Raw genomic sequence first — 17,284 nt, 5'->3', positions numbered from 1 at the left:
ACCGTCACACTGGGTGTCAGAACATTTTATCATAATTTTTTACAGTGTACATAAGAATTTAAGCAAATTGCACGCGCGCACTTGAAAGCGTTAATTCTAGAGAAATGCGCATGCACTCTTGAATAGAATATCTAACTTACGTAAATGAAAATAAAAGATTTGGCAAAAACATTTAAGTTAAAAACGATAACGTAGTAGAATATCATCTTAATTTCGATCAAGAAATCGAGACAAACATTTACATTGGATGTAGGTAGTTTTGAAGTTAAGCCCCTTCGAACTAAATTGCACAATTAAAATAAATGTATTCTATAATTTAAATAACGAAAAAAATATTTAGTTTCTTAAGGATCTAGAGCAATTAGGCAACAATTATTTTAGACAAAAATCTATGAAGCTTTTTTTTAATGAAATCATCGGATTGCTGCAAAAACACACGATTCATTCTAACATTTCGTAACTACGAATCATTTATTTTCATTTTGTGTTGGTGTTCTTCTTGATCTATCTATCCATATGGTTATATGTCCTATATCCTATGTCCATATGGTTATATTTATATTCAATCTGTCCTTAGCGTTAAACTAGCTACAGCTATTGCCACGTCTCCAAACGCATGGCAACTAAATACTTCGTGTGCTGTACACTTATTGGTTTTAATAGTAAGTGGCTATTTTGTTTTTATTGTAAGTACATAGGATACTTGAATACCAAATGAACTCCGGATGAGGATAATATCATGTAATTTTAAGACTCTAAATTATTTTTCGACAAAAAGTAGAAAAAAAATAATTTAAATCTGGTAACTTAGCCCTAAAATCACTTAGTCTAGAAATATCGGTCGCCATCACATAGAAAATCGTAGCTCGTCCCTAACATTTTGTAAAATTTAACATTGAGGCAAAAAAATTACACTATTTTCTATTCCAGGGGTTTCCAATTTTCTTTTCGGGTACGGAACCCTCCAAATAATCAACCTTCTCTCGGCGGAACTCCAACTTTAAAGAAGGTAATTGTCAACTTTATGTTATAACCTATAAAAGACTATATAAGTTTTAATAAAGAGGTATGAAGATTTTTCATCGTTTCATCATTAACAATCTTAAATTAGGTTCCATGTCAAACATTTAAATTTGCAGTCCTTAAGTCATATCTAGTTTAGTAACGAATTTCCTTCTGGTGTATATAGTTCTATTCCACGGAACCCTAGGGTGTCGTGGAACACTATCTGGGAACCACTGTCTATTCCATAACATGCTATCTCCAGAAAATCGGTCAAAATTATTCATTTTTGCTGACCTTTGATCATTGAAACATGCTTTTTATTGATTGAAAAATTTCAACTGAGTTTGCCTTGTACAAACTATTTTTAATACCTATCTATTTAGAAAAGATGAACCAAGTAATACCTTACAGAATATTAAACATTTTCACTTTACAAGAAAATTAACTTTTTGGTAAAGATTATTTGGGAAAAACAATTAAAAATGAGAAAATGTCAATATAGTCATTCAAGCTTTAAAACTTTCTTTTTCAAAAACTGCGACAAAGATACTAGTAAATCATAACATTTAAGAAAGAATCTAATTATTGGTTACCATAATTCATATTATTTAAATGCTTACTATATTTCCCTACATGGATGACCCTTTTTTGCAAGTTTGTAGTAATTCTTTAGTCAGATATGTTAACCAAGTTCTCTGAACCTAAAATGTAATGAAATTAATACTTGTATGGAATCATTGTTGTCCTAGTTTTTTTTTAAGGAACACCAGTATGTCATGATAATTGTGCAATGTATGAATGAACAGCAGTTGAGCAGTACTTAAAAGATATCTATGCTGTCTTGGAACAATGTAATAAGAAATAAGATGTTGGAAGGTATTACGTTGCTATGGTTATTTTCAGTGTTTGGTTAGAGAAAGCACGCGAATCTTTTGGTCCCCTATCATTGAACCCAAGAATCACTAAGAATATACATTTCTTTCATAAACTAAACTTTATACCTTGGTAAGCATATTGTTTTGAGTCATTCTAAATAGTGAGTTGATTAATGTGTATGTGCTTATTTTCAATTCCTCTTATTATTATTTTGATTATTTTTTCCACTATATTGAAGAATTTATAAATTGTAAACTAATCTATCACTGTTGTTTAAAGAAACAATGCGAAAATAAGTTTCTCGTGCTATTGAAATTGGGAACGTTAGAATGTTAAGGATGATAATAATGTTTATGGGAAAATCGTAACGGATCTATGCTCCCCATCTTTTTTTTTTTTTTTTAAACGTTGTATCTTAGTTATTGTAGCTTATTATGGAAAGAATGATAATATTTTTGTTTAAGGAGGGTCCACAGTATATCATTCAGTGACATGTTCACTCTTAACAAAACGTTCGTATTTTTAAAGATTCAGCAATTCAAATTTTGACAAAACATTAACATTCAAATATTCAATAAAGCGGCATTCTCACTCGTGTGTCATTTCAATGCATTTCGAGAGTTTACCGACATTTTTTTATAAAAGTTCTAAGATATTTCTATTGCATGATAGAACGGTACAAGAGTTAGTGAGCTGAATTATCAAGTAGGTTTCCTGCATTTGATTCCACTCAGCGGCTGAGTACTTATTATTCGCATTTAATGCTACATTTCCTAATCAACTCTGTTAGCCGGGATAGCCTGGTTGATAAGGCACTGGGCCCCATGTCCAAGAGTTCGTGGGTTCGATCTCCGCCGGCAAAAGTAGTAAATGGTGACTGGTGCACGTTAAATCTGTCAAGTCTCTAAGCAAGTCGATGTTCCCATAATAAATCAAGTCTGTAAGTCCATGTTCCCATAATAAATCAATACCTCTGGGGGTACTGATCCAGGAGTGTCCTTGTCCTTCAGATTTGTTCAAAATTACGAGGCTAAGGAGTTGAACATTAGTAGTCGTAAACCCAAAAATTAGGTCGGCTGTTCAACGACGGATATAAAAAAATAAAAAACAACTATGTTAATTTATATCTTGAATCAAGTCTAAAGGTATTGGCGAAATTCGTATCATCAAGCAAGTGAATATAGTATGTTTATTCGAACCGTTTCTCTAGAAACTGTTCTGCCAACAACAAAGAAAATTTCGTAAATTTTGAATATTCATTTTTTACAGTATTTTTCTTTTAAATCTTTTGCACTCATTTTAATGTGGGTCTCCGTACAATTGAATACCTCTAAGTGACGCAGTGTGTGTATTGGATGCTTTGCGTGTGCTTTCGGATAATATTATAAACGGAATTATCCCTAAATCAGCTTATGATATTATAAAACTCCCAACAAGTAGGGTCCCGCAGTGGACTGATCGTTAAGACACGGTTCCCAGCAGATCACCGAAGTCAAGCATCACTGACTACGGTCAGTGTGCGGGTGGGTGACCACTTGGATAGTCTGCGTAGGGACCTAGGGTGTGCGGTATTGGTCCTCGTTAAACTGTGCTACTGTAAAGGGCTCGACTTCGCGCGCAGGTCGTCGGGCTACCGAAGCGGGGGTGCCATCCCCTCCGCAGAGGATCAAAATTGTGATGGCATGTCTTCGGATCATCCGTCGGGATGTTTCCCAGACCGTCGCCAATAGCCCAATGTGCAGCTCTAGTGCGACGTAAATTAACAACAACAACAACCAACATGTAGGGAATTACATAATAATACAATCTGATCTGGAGAAAATTCCGTTTACACTTTCATCCCTAAGCATGCGGAAGCATTTGAGACGTCATGTATCTGTGTATTAATGATCTTCTTCATTTTTTTATCTTTCTTCTTCTTAAGTTACAAGTACCCAATTGGGTACTTACAATCAACTTGCAAGTACCTAATTGGGTACTTGCAAGTTGAAAAGAATACCTATGAAATTCCATGGTTGTGGCCTAATCACATGGTTGTGGTTTACGTTGCAGTGGTTAATTATCATGCTGAATCAGTTTTCGGATCAAATATAATTAGAAAGCTACAAGCGGAATCACAGGTGTGGGACGAATTTGATTAGCTGCTGTATCGTGGCGTAAGCGAAAGCTACAATTAACTCAGGTGATTCTTCTTGCAGATAACCAACTCATTTACTGCTATTCTTCAACATATAAACACCTATGATCGAACAGAGAGATTTCTTTCTGCACCATTCATCGAACTAAAACCAGTTTTTTTATTATAGATTCTAAATGTTTATGAAAGTTTCATTAATATTTACCAGTATTTAGCTTAAAAAGTTGACATTTAATATTAAAGTATCCTTGTGAGGGAAGGTTGCCATCTTTCAATTCAATGGGCTTTAAACAATATTTCAGTAGTGAAAACAAATGCTATTGTTAATACAAGCTTTAAAAAATTATTTTGTGATTTTATTTTATAACCGTCGTTGAACAGCCTATTCAATTTTTGGGTTTACTACTACTGATGTTCAATTCCGTAACTTTGTAATTTTGAACTCGAAACAGAAGACAAGGGAACTTTTGGATCAAGTATTGGGAGAAATTTGCCTTCGTGGAGGTGTATTTTTGATGGAACTAACCCACATTTGCGTTTCATGGAGGAGAAAACCACGAAAACCTTCCACGATTAGCCTGACAGCAAAGGGACTCTAACCGATAATCCGTCTACCACCGAGGATATTTTGCGTCCGCACTGTGGTCAGTGCGAGCCGGGTGCGGAATTCGTATTGACTAGCCATCGCTGGGATTCGAACCCGGTTCACCTCATTGGATGGCGAACCCTCTATCCTCTGAGTCATCACGGCTCTTTAAAAAAGTATTGTCTATTTCTTTTTTTAGGAAAATAAGTGGAATTTTATTTAAAGATTCTAAAGATTGTTTTAAGAAAAATAGCTTTAAAGATCCACGTGATGAATAACGTGGTTTATCTAAGACTTAAATGCTTAGAAAATAAATTTCCATTTGAAAGTTTGAACCAAGAATTTTGAGCCTTAATCGAATTTCGAGACAATTATGAAAAGCAAAGAAGATCGGGAGAAAAGATCCTAATAGACTTAAAAATGACAATCACAAAATAATTTTTATTCGTCTAAAAATAATGAATGCCCACTTATAATGTGAAGAATAAAATCAGACAATGATTTAAAACTAATAGATGACAGCGCACGTTTTCGATAGAAATAATGTTGCCACCAAGAAAAATTAATTATTACAGTAAGAAAGACAGCTCACAATTACAAGCTACAGCATTTTTTTAAGGAATTTACTTGATTTAATGTAAATGAAAATACATATAAAGCTAAAATAATATCTTAAAATGAAAGAGCTGAAAATATTAAAATTATTAGAAGACAATAATTCATTTTATTTATATAATATTAAGCACTAATAAATGTCGTCATAATAATAACTTTAATAAAATTATGGACGTGCAGTGGACAATAATTATAAAAAAACGAAGTGTGTTTTCTATTTTTGACTCATAGTTAGTTTATTCGTTTTTTGGAGTAATATGTTAAATTGAACCAAAACATTACAGGTTAGCTTAGGAATTAAACAGAAAAAAAGTAGTGAGGGGTTCATGCATGCAATAAAATTAATTTAAATAACAAAAATTATTATTCATGTCTTAATGTTTGAAAATCTTTGATTGCATCAAACACCGTTTTCCCTTTTTCTATACGAGGTAAAGTTTTGAGTAAAATTATTTATAATCATTAACTAAATGTTAACTAGTTACATACTATTAACCAAACTTGTAATAAACTAAATGTTATTTCTAATGATTTCGTTAGGGTAATTACACTGAAAAATATTATTTTTAATTATCTTTTACTAACGTTGTTCAATATCGACAAGTGAAATAGCTTATCGCATATTTATTTCTTTATATTTATTATAAATTTATCTACGAAAATGCAAAACTCTATGCTTGAAGAATGCCATCTAACATTAAATTTTAAATTTTAGACAATAGTGCACTAAAAAATGTACAGTATATACTGTATAACAAGGCCCCAAAATTTTACAAAAATCAGGAGTCCATGCTACACCAGTTTCTGTACTTCGTAGAGTGAAAGGAGTTCCTACACGATATTAAGAGGTATTCCATAACTTTTGTCACCTCAGTGTATACCAGTACCAAGTAATCCAAGTATGTGGTCATATTTTTAAGTGATGAAGCAATAGAAACACTTCTGGGTAAAAATATACTAGAAGGTGCCCCTTGGCGAAATTGGCGACTTGTGTTTGGCGCCATTCCTGCTTGCTCGGAACACCATTGTAACAGGAATGGCGGTCAAAACATAATGATATTTCAATCAAACATAGGAAAATTTCAACAAAACATCGGAGGCCGGGATAGCCTGGTCGGTAGGGCACTGGGCCCATATCCAAGAGGTCGTGAGTTCGATCCTCGCCGGCCAAAGACTCCCCGTGTAGTAAATGGTGACTGATGCACGTTAAATCTGTCGAGTCTCAAAGTCCTCCANAAGAGGTATTCCATAACTTTTGTCACCTCAGTGTATACCAGTATCAAGTAATCCAAGTATGTGGTCATATTTTTAAGTGATGAAGAAATAGAAACACTTCTGGGTAAAAATATACTTGAAGGTGCCCCTTGGCAAAATTGGCGACTTATGTTTAGCGCCATTCCTGTTTGCTCGGAACACCATTGTAACAAGAATGGCGGTGAAAACATAATGATATTTCAATAAAACATACGAAAATTTCAACAAAACATCGACTAAAACCCTATAAACTTGCAATGAGCCCAATATAAGCAAAATTAATAAAACCAATAAAATGCATTTTGAAACGAAACAAAAATTAATGGAGTAAGCGCAGAAAGAAAAGGAAAAATAAAACTCACTTCTTCATTAAGCGTGAATATCCTCAGATTTAGGTGCACAGAATTCTTTAATAGCAGTTAGATACTGTCTAAATTTATCATGAATAGAATCTGTGTACCGCCATAGCCACATAAATTCGTCGAAATACGAATCGAAAATGGAGTCTGTAGTACCGGAATGGCGGTGACATTTCTTTCTAAAGTCCCTTTTTATGACTACCCACATGCCTTCAATCTTATTGACCAGAAGCAAAAGTAACCTCACCAGCCGGTATCCAACTTAGAACTAACGGACCTCTAAAATTACATATATATACCATTGAACATTTAAAAATAACGCTAAAATCTAAACCAATCAGAATCACGATTAGGCTTCAACATCGTCCAGCTTGGCTATCAACAGCTACCACAACTTGGCGGGAATCAAGGGGCACCCTCAAATATAGTCTACCCCACTTCTGGACTCAAATGTTACTGAGCAAGCGCTAATGAATGTATTAACACTCTGGAAAGTGGACTTTTAAAAAAATTTCTTTCTTTTTTTTTTTTTTTTACTGTATTGGATACTTTTGATTTATTTTGCACAAATGAGGTAAATACTTTTAAGATTATTCCTTTCAGGTTTTTTTACTCCAGAACACACGTCGTGCAATAAATTATGTACAGTCATTTTCAAGAGAAACCCTCTCCTCATTTCACACCGGGTGATTGGCATTCTTACAACAAAAATCTAGATACTGTCACTAGGAACGTAGCGATTACTGGAAACAATGTGCGCCAAGAAGCTGCGCAATGCAGAAACTCGGTCAACAATACCATGGCGTGGAAACTTAGGGTAAATCTTTGGACTTTATTAAATTGATTTTTTATGACCTTCTAAATATTTCAGACAAAATATTTATTACATTATTTTTAGGCACTTTTATGAGGGAGTTGTTAAAGTAGCGATATCATTATAGAATGAATCAAATTGAGCACTAAACTCCTGTTATATATCTTGTTATATATCCTTATCTATCCTGTTTTGTAATCACAGTCTAGAATATAAATTTTGACAATTTTCGTCGAAGAGGAAGTAAATAATGAGCACATTAAGGTTCCAAAATTAATAAAGCAAAGAAGAAACGTTCTCAATACCTGATAAATCATTAGCCAAGCCAAATATGGTGAGGATGGGATAAAAAGGTTATAACAAGTTTGATTGTTTAGTTAAAACTGTAATGCGATTTCTAGTAATCCTTCTCCATCTTCTTTCAGTTTCATTCAACAACCAAACTGATTTTGATGCTTTAAATTACCCTCAAATTGTCATTGACATCAGTAATCATTGGTTAAAAATTATTGAGCAAGCCGTTTTCAGCTGACGAAAAGAAATTTTCAACAGTATCAATTAGTTTATTTTCGTATCTTACTTTCTTTTTGAATAGCATTAAATTTTCATATTATTTTTCTTTTCCTACTTTTTATTCGAATAATAATCTCAAAAGTGTTTATGAACATGAACATTTTTAGAATAACAGTTAATTAACATAAAGCTGAGATTCTATTTTACCGTACCTTAAAAACCTTTAAAATTGAGTACAACCTTAAAAATTCACTTTTACTAAATTCTCTGATGAATAGTAAATCACAAAGGTTTTGTAAAGGTATATTGTTCCTGTATCCATGATAAAAAAACATGATAAAAAAACAAAAACATATTTAGGACACAAATAACAAATTAGCTGACCGAATCAATGAAGTAGAACAGTGGTTTCATAATTTGGACCGGAGTTTAAAAGAAGTACAGGATGCTGTGGATCAACTAGCTGAAGCCAAACAAGAGGTTGAAAAGAGTATGGGTGAGAGTTTACCACTTTTGGAAACAACAAAAGAAGCCATTAGTTTGAGGGATCGTCGCAGAGACATTGATCTAGTTGAAGATGAAGTCTATTATGAGCTCAGAAAAGTAAGATTTCCATTATCTGTTTTCAATTACTTGTACTTATATTGTTAAACAAATCTAAACGTTCAGATTGGATTTGCAAAAAGAATTTCCGAAATCAAATAGTTTTCACGACAAAACTATTTGATTTCGGCCATGTTTCTAATAACAATTTAAACGGTAAGAAAAAAATGCATATAACTTCGTAAATATTCTTATGTTGAGTTGAGATTTGTACCAATATCCATTCCTCTTCACATCATTTAAAGAATAACACTTTGAAACGTGGTTTTTTAAAAATAATTTTTTTCAGATGAACAGAACCGAAAAAACAATTTTCTTTTTATCGCATATCTAAAAGGAAAAACGTTGAGCACATTACTTTCATAAAACGTGTAGGAGTTTTAGGTAGCATAAGTGAGGCGCCACACGTTTTATGTTTAGGTGTGGGGAAAAAATTATTTTTAAATAAAAATAAAATTATTTTTTGAAAAACAGTTGGTATCTGAAAATATTTTTCTTTTATTATTTTCCTCAGTTAAATTTTGTACCACTGAATTTATGTTGAAAAGTGGCCAAATTTTTTGGGATAAATACAGCACATTGAGCTTGAAAAAATTGAAATGTATGTTACTATCAGACACAAACCAAACTTAAATGAATCTGGAGATTTGCTTAAAAAAATTCTGAAGAAAATCAGAAGATATTTAACTCACTCTTAAACCTACTTTTTTTCACACTATCTGCAATTTTTTTTTTCTACAGAAAATCTTCAGAATGAATTCTCTAAATTTACAAGGAAATTCTTAAAACATTTTCTAAAGACTGTCATTTATCGTTAAAGAGTGAAAAGACTTGACTTTTTCGGGTCAGTCAGCTCAGTGGTGCTGTTATCTATGCGTGAAAGGAAGTTTCATATTCTAATAGTCCAGGGTCCCCAATTAAGGAGTGCAGGACACTGGAAACTCCTGTGTTAAAGGAATTGAGAAAATATTGCAGCGCCAACGCAGGGATTCGAAACCCTCATTCACCCAGCTTTGAAAGTGACAGATTAGTTCTCTCGGGTAAAATGTGTACACGGCAGCGTTGAACTATGTGGCTTCATAAGATGTTCACCACAGACTTATTCAGATTAAAAAATTTTGTAATTTAATCTTAAGATTTCTAATAACCTATGAGATTATTAGATATCTTGGTTTCATTAAGAAAATTATTAAGATTAAATTAAGAACGAATTAAATTAAGAAGAAATTAAATTATTAAATCAAATTAAGATGTAAAATCTTCAGAATGAACCCTCGAATTTTCTGTAAAATTAGGCTTAAAAAGCGGGTCAAATGCCTTCAGATTTTGACTTCTACAGAATATCTTCAGAATGAATTTTTAAAATTTTTTGATATAGGCTTAAAGCAATTACTTTGAGTATTTATTTTCCTTATAATTAGCACACATACAAATTTTCTCTTTTTTTTCCCTCGAGGAACTTGTGCGTACACATTTAGGATCAAAGATATATTGCATTGTACATTAAAATATCTATTTTTTATGGAAATTTTATGTTATGCTTTTATGTGTCCACGTAAGAAAAAATTTGCTTATTTTTCACTATCACAGAAAATAGTATCATTTTAATATCATCAGTATCATTATTATCTAATATAGTAAGTTTAATCTTTTCACTCATGTTAATTACATCTGTATTTTCGACCTGGGAAGTCAAATAAGAGAAAGCTAGCATATATGCCTATGAAAAACACATGTTTTTCCAAATGTTTAAATCCTGTTTAATCGGAAGAATATTTATAGAAGACAAGTTTCACTTTCTTTCGATAATTCAATGTGATTATTGCCTAAGAAAATTCCGCAGATATTTTAAGGGAAATTTAAAACTTTCAAGATTACTATGAAGCGTGTCCAAAAAGTTTACAGTTATTTTTAAGGAAAGTTAAGTCTTCAAAAATGACTATGAAATGTCTACAAAAAAAATGCAGATATTTTAAACAAAAAGTAAAATTTTCAAATTATCTAAGATTTCTGAAGAAGAAAGTTACTTTTTCTGAAGAAATTCTTATATTATTATTATTATTCTGAACATATTTTTAGTGGGGAAGTCCCACTCGAAATTTGAGTAATCTAACTTAGCGGAACAACTATAAAAATTTCGATTTAAAAATTTGCCCCTCAAAAGTAGATACAACATTGCGTTTGATAAAACGTAATTAAATATCGTACAAAATTCGAAAAATAGCACCCGAATTACCGTTTTTTACATTAAATTGGTATTATTTTTAAATGTACTTTCAGGAAAAAGATTTGATTCAGAATATAAACAACTCTCTGAGTGAAGTAGCAAAGCATGACTGGGACCACCTAATCGAATTGAAAGAACAACGAGATCAGTTGGAAGCAGATCTCAATGATAAAGAATTAGCCATGAAAATTGATCGCTTCCAGCTCTCTTTAACTCCTACATCAACAAATGTTATTAGCTTCAAACCATGGCCAGCCGATGCTTGCTCAGCTGGACAATGTCCTGTCAGTTTGGAAACTTGGTTACAAAATTGCCTTGACAAAAGAAGAAAAGCTGAAGACGCAGTAGCTAAAGCAACACGGGCAACTAACGATTCGTGGAACTTGGTTCGGAAGTCCAAAGAAGACATTCGTCAACAAAGAGAGAATACTCAATTCGCTTTAAGGAAACGTCGCCATGAAACTTTGCAGGTAAATGAATACTAACTCTAAGTTGTTGTTTTCCTTTAATTTTAATTATAGTTAAAGGTAGGTTTAAATTTCACCCCTTTTTTAGGATGTTTGAAACAAATACGTATTTTGCCTTAGACACTGGAGTTTTAAATAGTTTTAAATTCCAGCCAAAAAAATTTTTTTTTAAAAAATGAAAACATAGAAGCAATTTACTGTTACGCTTTTTTTTAATTACATTAACATAGATAAATAAACATTTGAGAAACAGACTATGTAACCGTAGCACTTAAATGTCTTCAAAGATTACAAAGATTAATTTTTCCATTTATATATTTATATTGTGATAAAAATTTATCAGTGTATGCTGTGAAGTTTAAAAAAGCTCTTTTACATTCAATCAACTTCTGTATCATAAAATTCTATCTTCTTTCAATCAGGCACGTGATAAATTAGCTGCCCAGAGAAAAGACTTAAAAGATGAAATCGACAGGTTAGACAAAGAAATGCTAACAATTGAGCAGGATATTAATACTTCCAGAGGAAATCTGAAACTAGTTCAAACGAGACTGGAGTATAGGAAAGCAAGGCCCGGAGTAGAATTGGTAAGGGACCAACCAACATTTGGCCTCGAAGGGGAACTCAGACACGTAGTAGAATCGAGAGAATATTTGGCTCAGAGATTAAGAGATGTGAAGTAAGTACAGTGTTCCTGATTAATAGTTTTATCCAATTGGGTGCTTGCAACTCGAGAAGTGAAGTGATTATGCTTAACCATGTGATTTATATCAGATTTAATTGGATACCTGTAAGCGACGTCACACGTGTGTGAACCTGATTAGTTCCTGAATACACAGGAGCTACGATTTACCTACGCTGACGTCACTTTAAGATATCCAATGGAATACCTGCAAGTGACGTAGGGTGGGTATCTGGATCCTGTGGTTGTTGAAACGCGGCATTCGTCTTTGTTAGCAACTGTTCCTTCTACTCCATTTCGAGTCAGCTAAACCCGTCAAGCATCAATTCTCTTAAATTATACATTTTATATTCTTTCACAAAGATTTCTATTCCTTCACTATAAATTTCTTACTTAACACAAGGACAGACATGAAGCCATGCAGCACATAAACTAATTATGCATCGAAGTTGCCAGGTGCACAAAACAAAAATACACTACCCTACAATAATCGAAAAGACACTTTCAGTTTTTGAAATTTTTTGAAATTTCCCAAAAAATGCTTAAAGGATTATTTTGTAACTTCAGATGCGAGATTTTTCATACTTAGCAAAGAAAAAAAGTATTTTTGAACACACTATGCCAAAAAATCAAGCAAAAAACTTTTATCAATTACTTCCTTTGTTATTTTTAATAACTGCATAAAGTTTCGTAAACCTAGAGTAAATATTTACGAATATATGGATATTTTTATTTTAAAAAAATTACTTTTTTCTCCTAACGTTTTTGCTATAACTTCATAAATATTCAATGGAATCTAACAAAATTTTTGGAGAAATTCAAGATTAATTACAAAATTGTTAATTTAAAATTTTAAAAATATTCGTTCAAATCTGCACAACATATGAGTTATTAAGCTAGTTTTTGGATACAATGCATGCACAGAAAAAATTTAAAAAAGTTTTTTCATAATTTTGCTGAAAAAATTTTGTTAATAAAAAAGTTTTTGCATATTTGGCAACTAATGATAAAAGTTTTATTTGAATATCTTAAAAATTTAAAAAGTTTACAGTAGTTTTTGTACATTTCAAAAGAAAGCTCAAAATGGTAAGAGGAGAAATTAAAAATGAGACCGCCATTGTGGGGGACCCACACACGCCCCCATAAAATTATGTTTTCTTTCTCTATTCCATCAAAGTTTAGTTTTCGGACGATTAGGGAGGAAAACAGAGGGACTAAGAAGATATTCAAGGGGCAGTGCCAGGGCCAAAGGAAAAGAGGAAGGCCGGTCAAAAGATGGCTTGACGAGGTGGAAAAAGACCTTCAGACTCTAAAAGTCCAAAACTGGAAACAAAGAGCTAGAGACAGGCGACTTTGGAGGAAAATTGTTAGTAAGGCCATGATCCAACATGGACTGTAATGCCAGGGAGTTAGCTAGTTAGTTAGAAAAAATTAATTTTTTATAAAAATGCCCATATTTTCATAAATATTTACTCTAAGTTAAGGAAATTTTATGCATTTATTAAAAATAACACAACAACGACACAAGTTTTTGTCTTGATTTTCTGGCATAGTGTTCAAAAATACTTGTTTTATTTTGTAATTTATTGTAGGTCTCTCAAACCTCTGAAAGCTTTACATTTTATATCTAAGTATGAGAAATCACAAGAAGTAAACAGCTCTGAACTTACAAAATAATCCTTTAAGTATTTCTTGAGAAAAAAAAATTTTAAAATGTTAAAAACTGTATATCATGGTTACAATAAGTCCCGCAGTGGACTGATCGTTAAGACACGGTTCCCAGCAGATCACCGAAGTCAAGCATCATTGGCTGCTGTCAGTGTGCTGGTGGGTGACCACTAGGATCAGTCTGCGTGGGGACTGAGGGTGTGCGGTATTAGTCCTCGTTAAACTATTCTACCGTAAAGTGCTCGACTTCGCGTGCAGGTCGTCGGGCTACCGAAGCGGGGGTGCCATCCCCTCTGCAGAGGATCAAAATTGTGATGGCATGTCTTCGGATCATCCTCAGGGATGTTTCCCAGACCGTCGCAAATAGTCCATTGCGCAGCTCTAGTGCGACGTAAATGAACTATAACTACAACAACATGGTTACAATAAAATACATAAACAAATAATAAATCTGTTACGTAAAAGAGAAGGAATTATATTTCAATAAATTCGATGTGCGATACAGCACTGTGTTTAATTAACTTTACGTTAATTAACATTCTAACTTATGTGGAGAAACTTAGCTCAACTTTAACACGCCATTTTGCCTATAAATGATCAGCTGGCGCTGGCGTCATAGGTCACATGTGTGGGTATCTGTGGTCTTCTTCTTGAAGTGCAAGTAACCGAGTACAGAAGTTTAATTATTGAAAGTGTAATTTTTATAAATGGTAGGTATGTACTTTATTTACGTCGCACTAGAGCTTCACAGTGAGCTAATTGGTGACAGTCTGGGAAACATCCCTGAGGGTGATCAGACGACATGCCATCACAATTTCGATCTTCTGCAGAGGGGATAGCTCCCCTGCTTTCGTAGCCCGACGACCATCGTGCGAAGATGAGCACTTTACGGTAGAACTGTCTAACGAGTACCAATTCCGAGCAAGCTTGGTCCCTACGCAGGCTGATCTAAGTGGTCACCGACCCACTTAATGACCACAGCCAGTGGTGCTTGACTTCGGTTTTCTATTGGGAACCGTTTCTTTACGATCAGTCCTCTATGGGACTTTTATAAATGGATTTCATATAATGTTAATAATGCTAACAATATAAATACTATATAAAACTTTTAATGAAGGAAGAAAAAAGGTTTTGGCTACAATTTTGTTTAATAAAAATTGTAAATGCTTCAAAATCTTTATTCGTATTCCCTGAACATGTAATAAAATACATCGAAGAGCCATTACATTATGACCACCCTGCTAATAACATGTAGGACCACCTTTAACCCTCAAAACTGCTAGCACCCGCCGTGGAATTGATTCCACAAAGTACTGATAAGTAGTCTGAGGTATCTGGTACCAAGCGCTCACCAACTGGTCCTGCAATTCCCTCACATTGCGAGGGGGTAGCGTGGGAGCACGAATTTGGTTTTCCAATTAGAGCCACAAATGCTCTATTGAATTAAGGTCAGGTGAATTTGGGAGCCAAGACATGACTTGAAAGTCACTGGAATGTTCCTCGAACCAATTCATGACGATTTGACCCTTATGACATGGTGCATTATCCTGTTGGCAAACACCATCTCCCGCAGGAAAAACTGTTGCCATGAATGGGTGAACCTGGTCAGCAGCTATGTTCAAGTAGCTTACAGACGTCAGGGATTGTTCTATGATGATTATGGGTCCTAATGTGCCCCATGAAAACATTGCTCCTGGGCGAGAAACCATGAAAACCTGGGCGAGCCCATTGTTATAGATGGAGGGTGGTCATAATGTAATGGCTCTTCGGTGTATTTTAGTGATAAGTTAAGCCAGAATGACATCACGCATCTCAGCAAATTTTCTATGTAATTATCACAGTAACTTTTAAAACTTTGTCAGAAAACAGACGTCTGACTTTGTAGGTATATTTTATAGATTGATTTATTTTTTATTTACTAACAATCAAAATTTCACTATTCGATGAATGGATATGATGACTGTTAAAGCCAATCACACCAAAAATGTTTAGATTCTTAGTAGACTAATGAATAATGCTTTAAAACAATAAATCGTGTTTTTAAAAGATTTTTTTCCCCTCTATTTTCTAATAGAAACATGCTCAACAGAACGCAGCATCATTTGCATGAAATCGAAGATGACTTGCAGCGGAAAGAACGATCACTAGCAATAGAAATGACAACACTGGATTTACATGAGAGACCTGCTAAATCGCCTTATCAGATGGACATTGCATGGATGGCTCCGCATAATACAACCAGTTCCAGCTACTTGGGTGATTTGGTAAAGCGAGGTACAAATCAGCGAATCATGGATAGTTGCCGTTGCATGCCCGGTGATATAAAACTCGAACGATGTGTAATGTCCGAACCAACAGATGTAGAATGCTGTCTCGTTGATTAAATAGTCCTATTTGAAATTATTAATAATATTTCCAAGATGATTAAAGCATTTCTAGTTGGTTTTCATGACTGAGACTTTTGCATTGAATAATAAACGTTATCTTTATGTAATTACTATGATTCATAGAATATTGAAACAAATTTGGTGTCTCATATGAATTTTGCAATTATAAATAAGAAACTGCAAATATCTTTTTTTTCCCCACAATGAAATTGAAATTAATAAATACACTGTTTTTCATGCTTGTCTGAAAATTTCTTAACAAGTTGATGGACCTTGTATTAAATTAGTAATAGTAGTAAAATTTTATTTACGTCGTACTTGAGCATTATAATGAGCTATTGGATATGCCATCACAATTTTGAACCTTTGTAGAAGGGGTGTCCTCCCCATTTTGGTAGCCCGATGACCAGCGCCAAAATCGAACACTTTGTGGTAAAAGAATATAAGGAGGACAAAAAAATGTATTCTACTTTAGCTTCTATAGTCTTAAACCCTGATTGCATGAGTGTAGAAATTGAATTAGAATAGAACACTTGTTCTGTTTCTTATCTCCCATCTTTTATTATCTCGTTGAAGCTTGTTCCTCTTCCTCTAATAATTTAATGATTTTTTAAAATTTTCATTATATTGTAATTTTGAACAAAACGCCACTCTAAAAAGAAATCACTTTCTCCCCAATCTGAAAATAATCCATTACCCTTGAAAAGTTGACATATCAAGTATTTCAGTTTTCTAAACAATTTCAACATAAAAGTTTCAGATTTTCCTTAATCCTTACATTAAGTGTTTTTCCTAGCCAGTTATTTATATATTTCATTAAATAAATTATAATATTTTAGTAAAAATAATTATTAGCATCAATAAATTATATTGTTTTAACAGCGTTTACATCAATTACAATCAAATATATATAATAGTCGGGTATTTTACCACCAAAGAAACTGCTCCTGCACTGACAGCATGACAATGATTAGGTACTGTTCATATTATTCTGTACTGTTATACTGTACTGTTATTGATTGAATTCATATTGGGTAAATTACTTTGATTTAAATTTTCTTCTAATATATAAAGCAACAAATTTTCTGAAA

General features: G+C 33.3%; 1 protein-coding gene across 2 annotated transcripts; it reads left to right on the top strand.

Moving 5' to 3' along the window:
* The first annotated feature begins 929 nt into the window (after positions 1-929).
* On the top strand, positions 930-16,430 carry LOC107457005 (tektin-2). Of its 2 annotated transcripts, none has more exons than XM_016075021.3 (6): positions 930-1,009; positions 7,436-7,649; positions 8,520-8,762; positions 11,043-11,459; positions 11,879-12,135; positions 15,881-16,430. In XM_016075021.3, exons 2-6 carry the CDS (start codon positions 7,473-7,475, stop codon positions 16,188-16,190), a joined length of 1,404 nt encoding a protein of 467 aa, XP_015930507.2. In that variant the 5' UTR covers positions 930-1,009; positions 7,436-7,472; the 3' UTR covers positions 16,191-16,430. The 2 variants fall into 2 exon arrangements, with proteins under 2 accessions (XP_015930507.2, XP_042898092.1); XM_043042158.2 differs by lacking the exon at positions 930-1,009 and adding an exon at positions 5,570-5,650.
* Positions 16,431-17,284: the final 854 nt, after the last annotated feature.

The sequence above is a fragment of the Parasteatoda tepidariorum genome, chromosome 4 (assembly GCF_043381705.1).
Source record: "Parasteatoda tepidariorum isolate YZ-2023 chromosome 4, CAS_Ptep_4.0, whole genome shotgun sequence".
In the NCBI taxonomy this organism is placed as follows: Eukaryota; Metazoa; Arthropoda; class Arachnida; order Araneae; family Theridiidae; genus Parasteatoda; species Parasteatoda tepidariorum.
The sequence above is the reverse complement of the archived record's forward strand: the minus strand, read 5'-3'. Positions and strand labels throughout refer to the sequence as shown.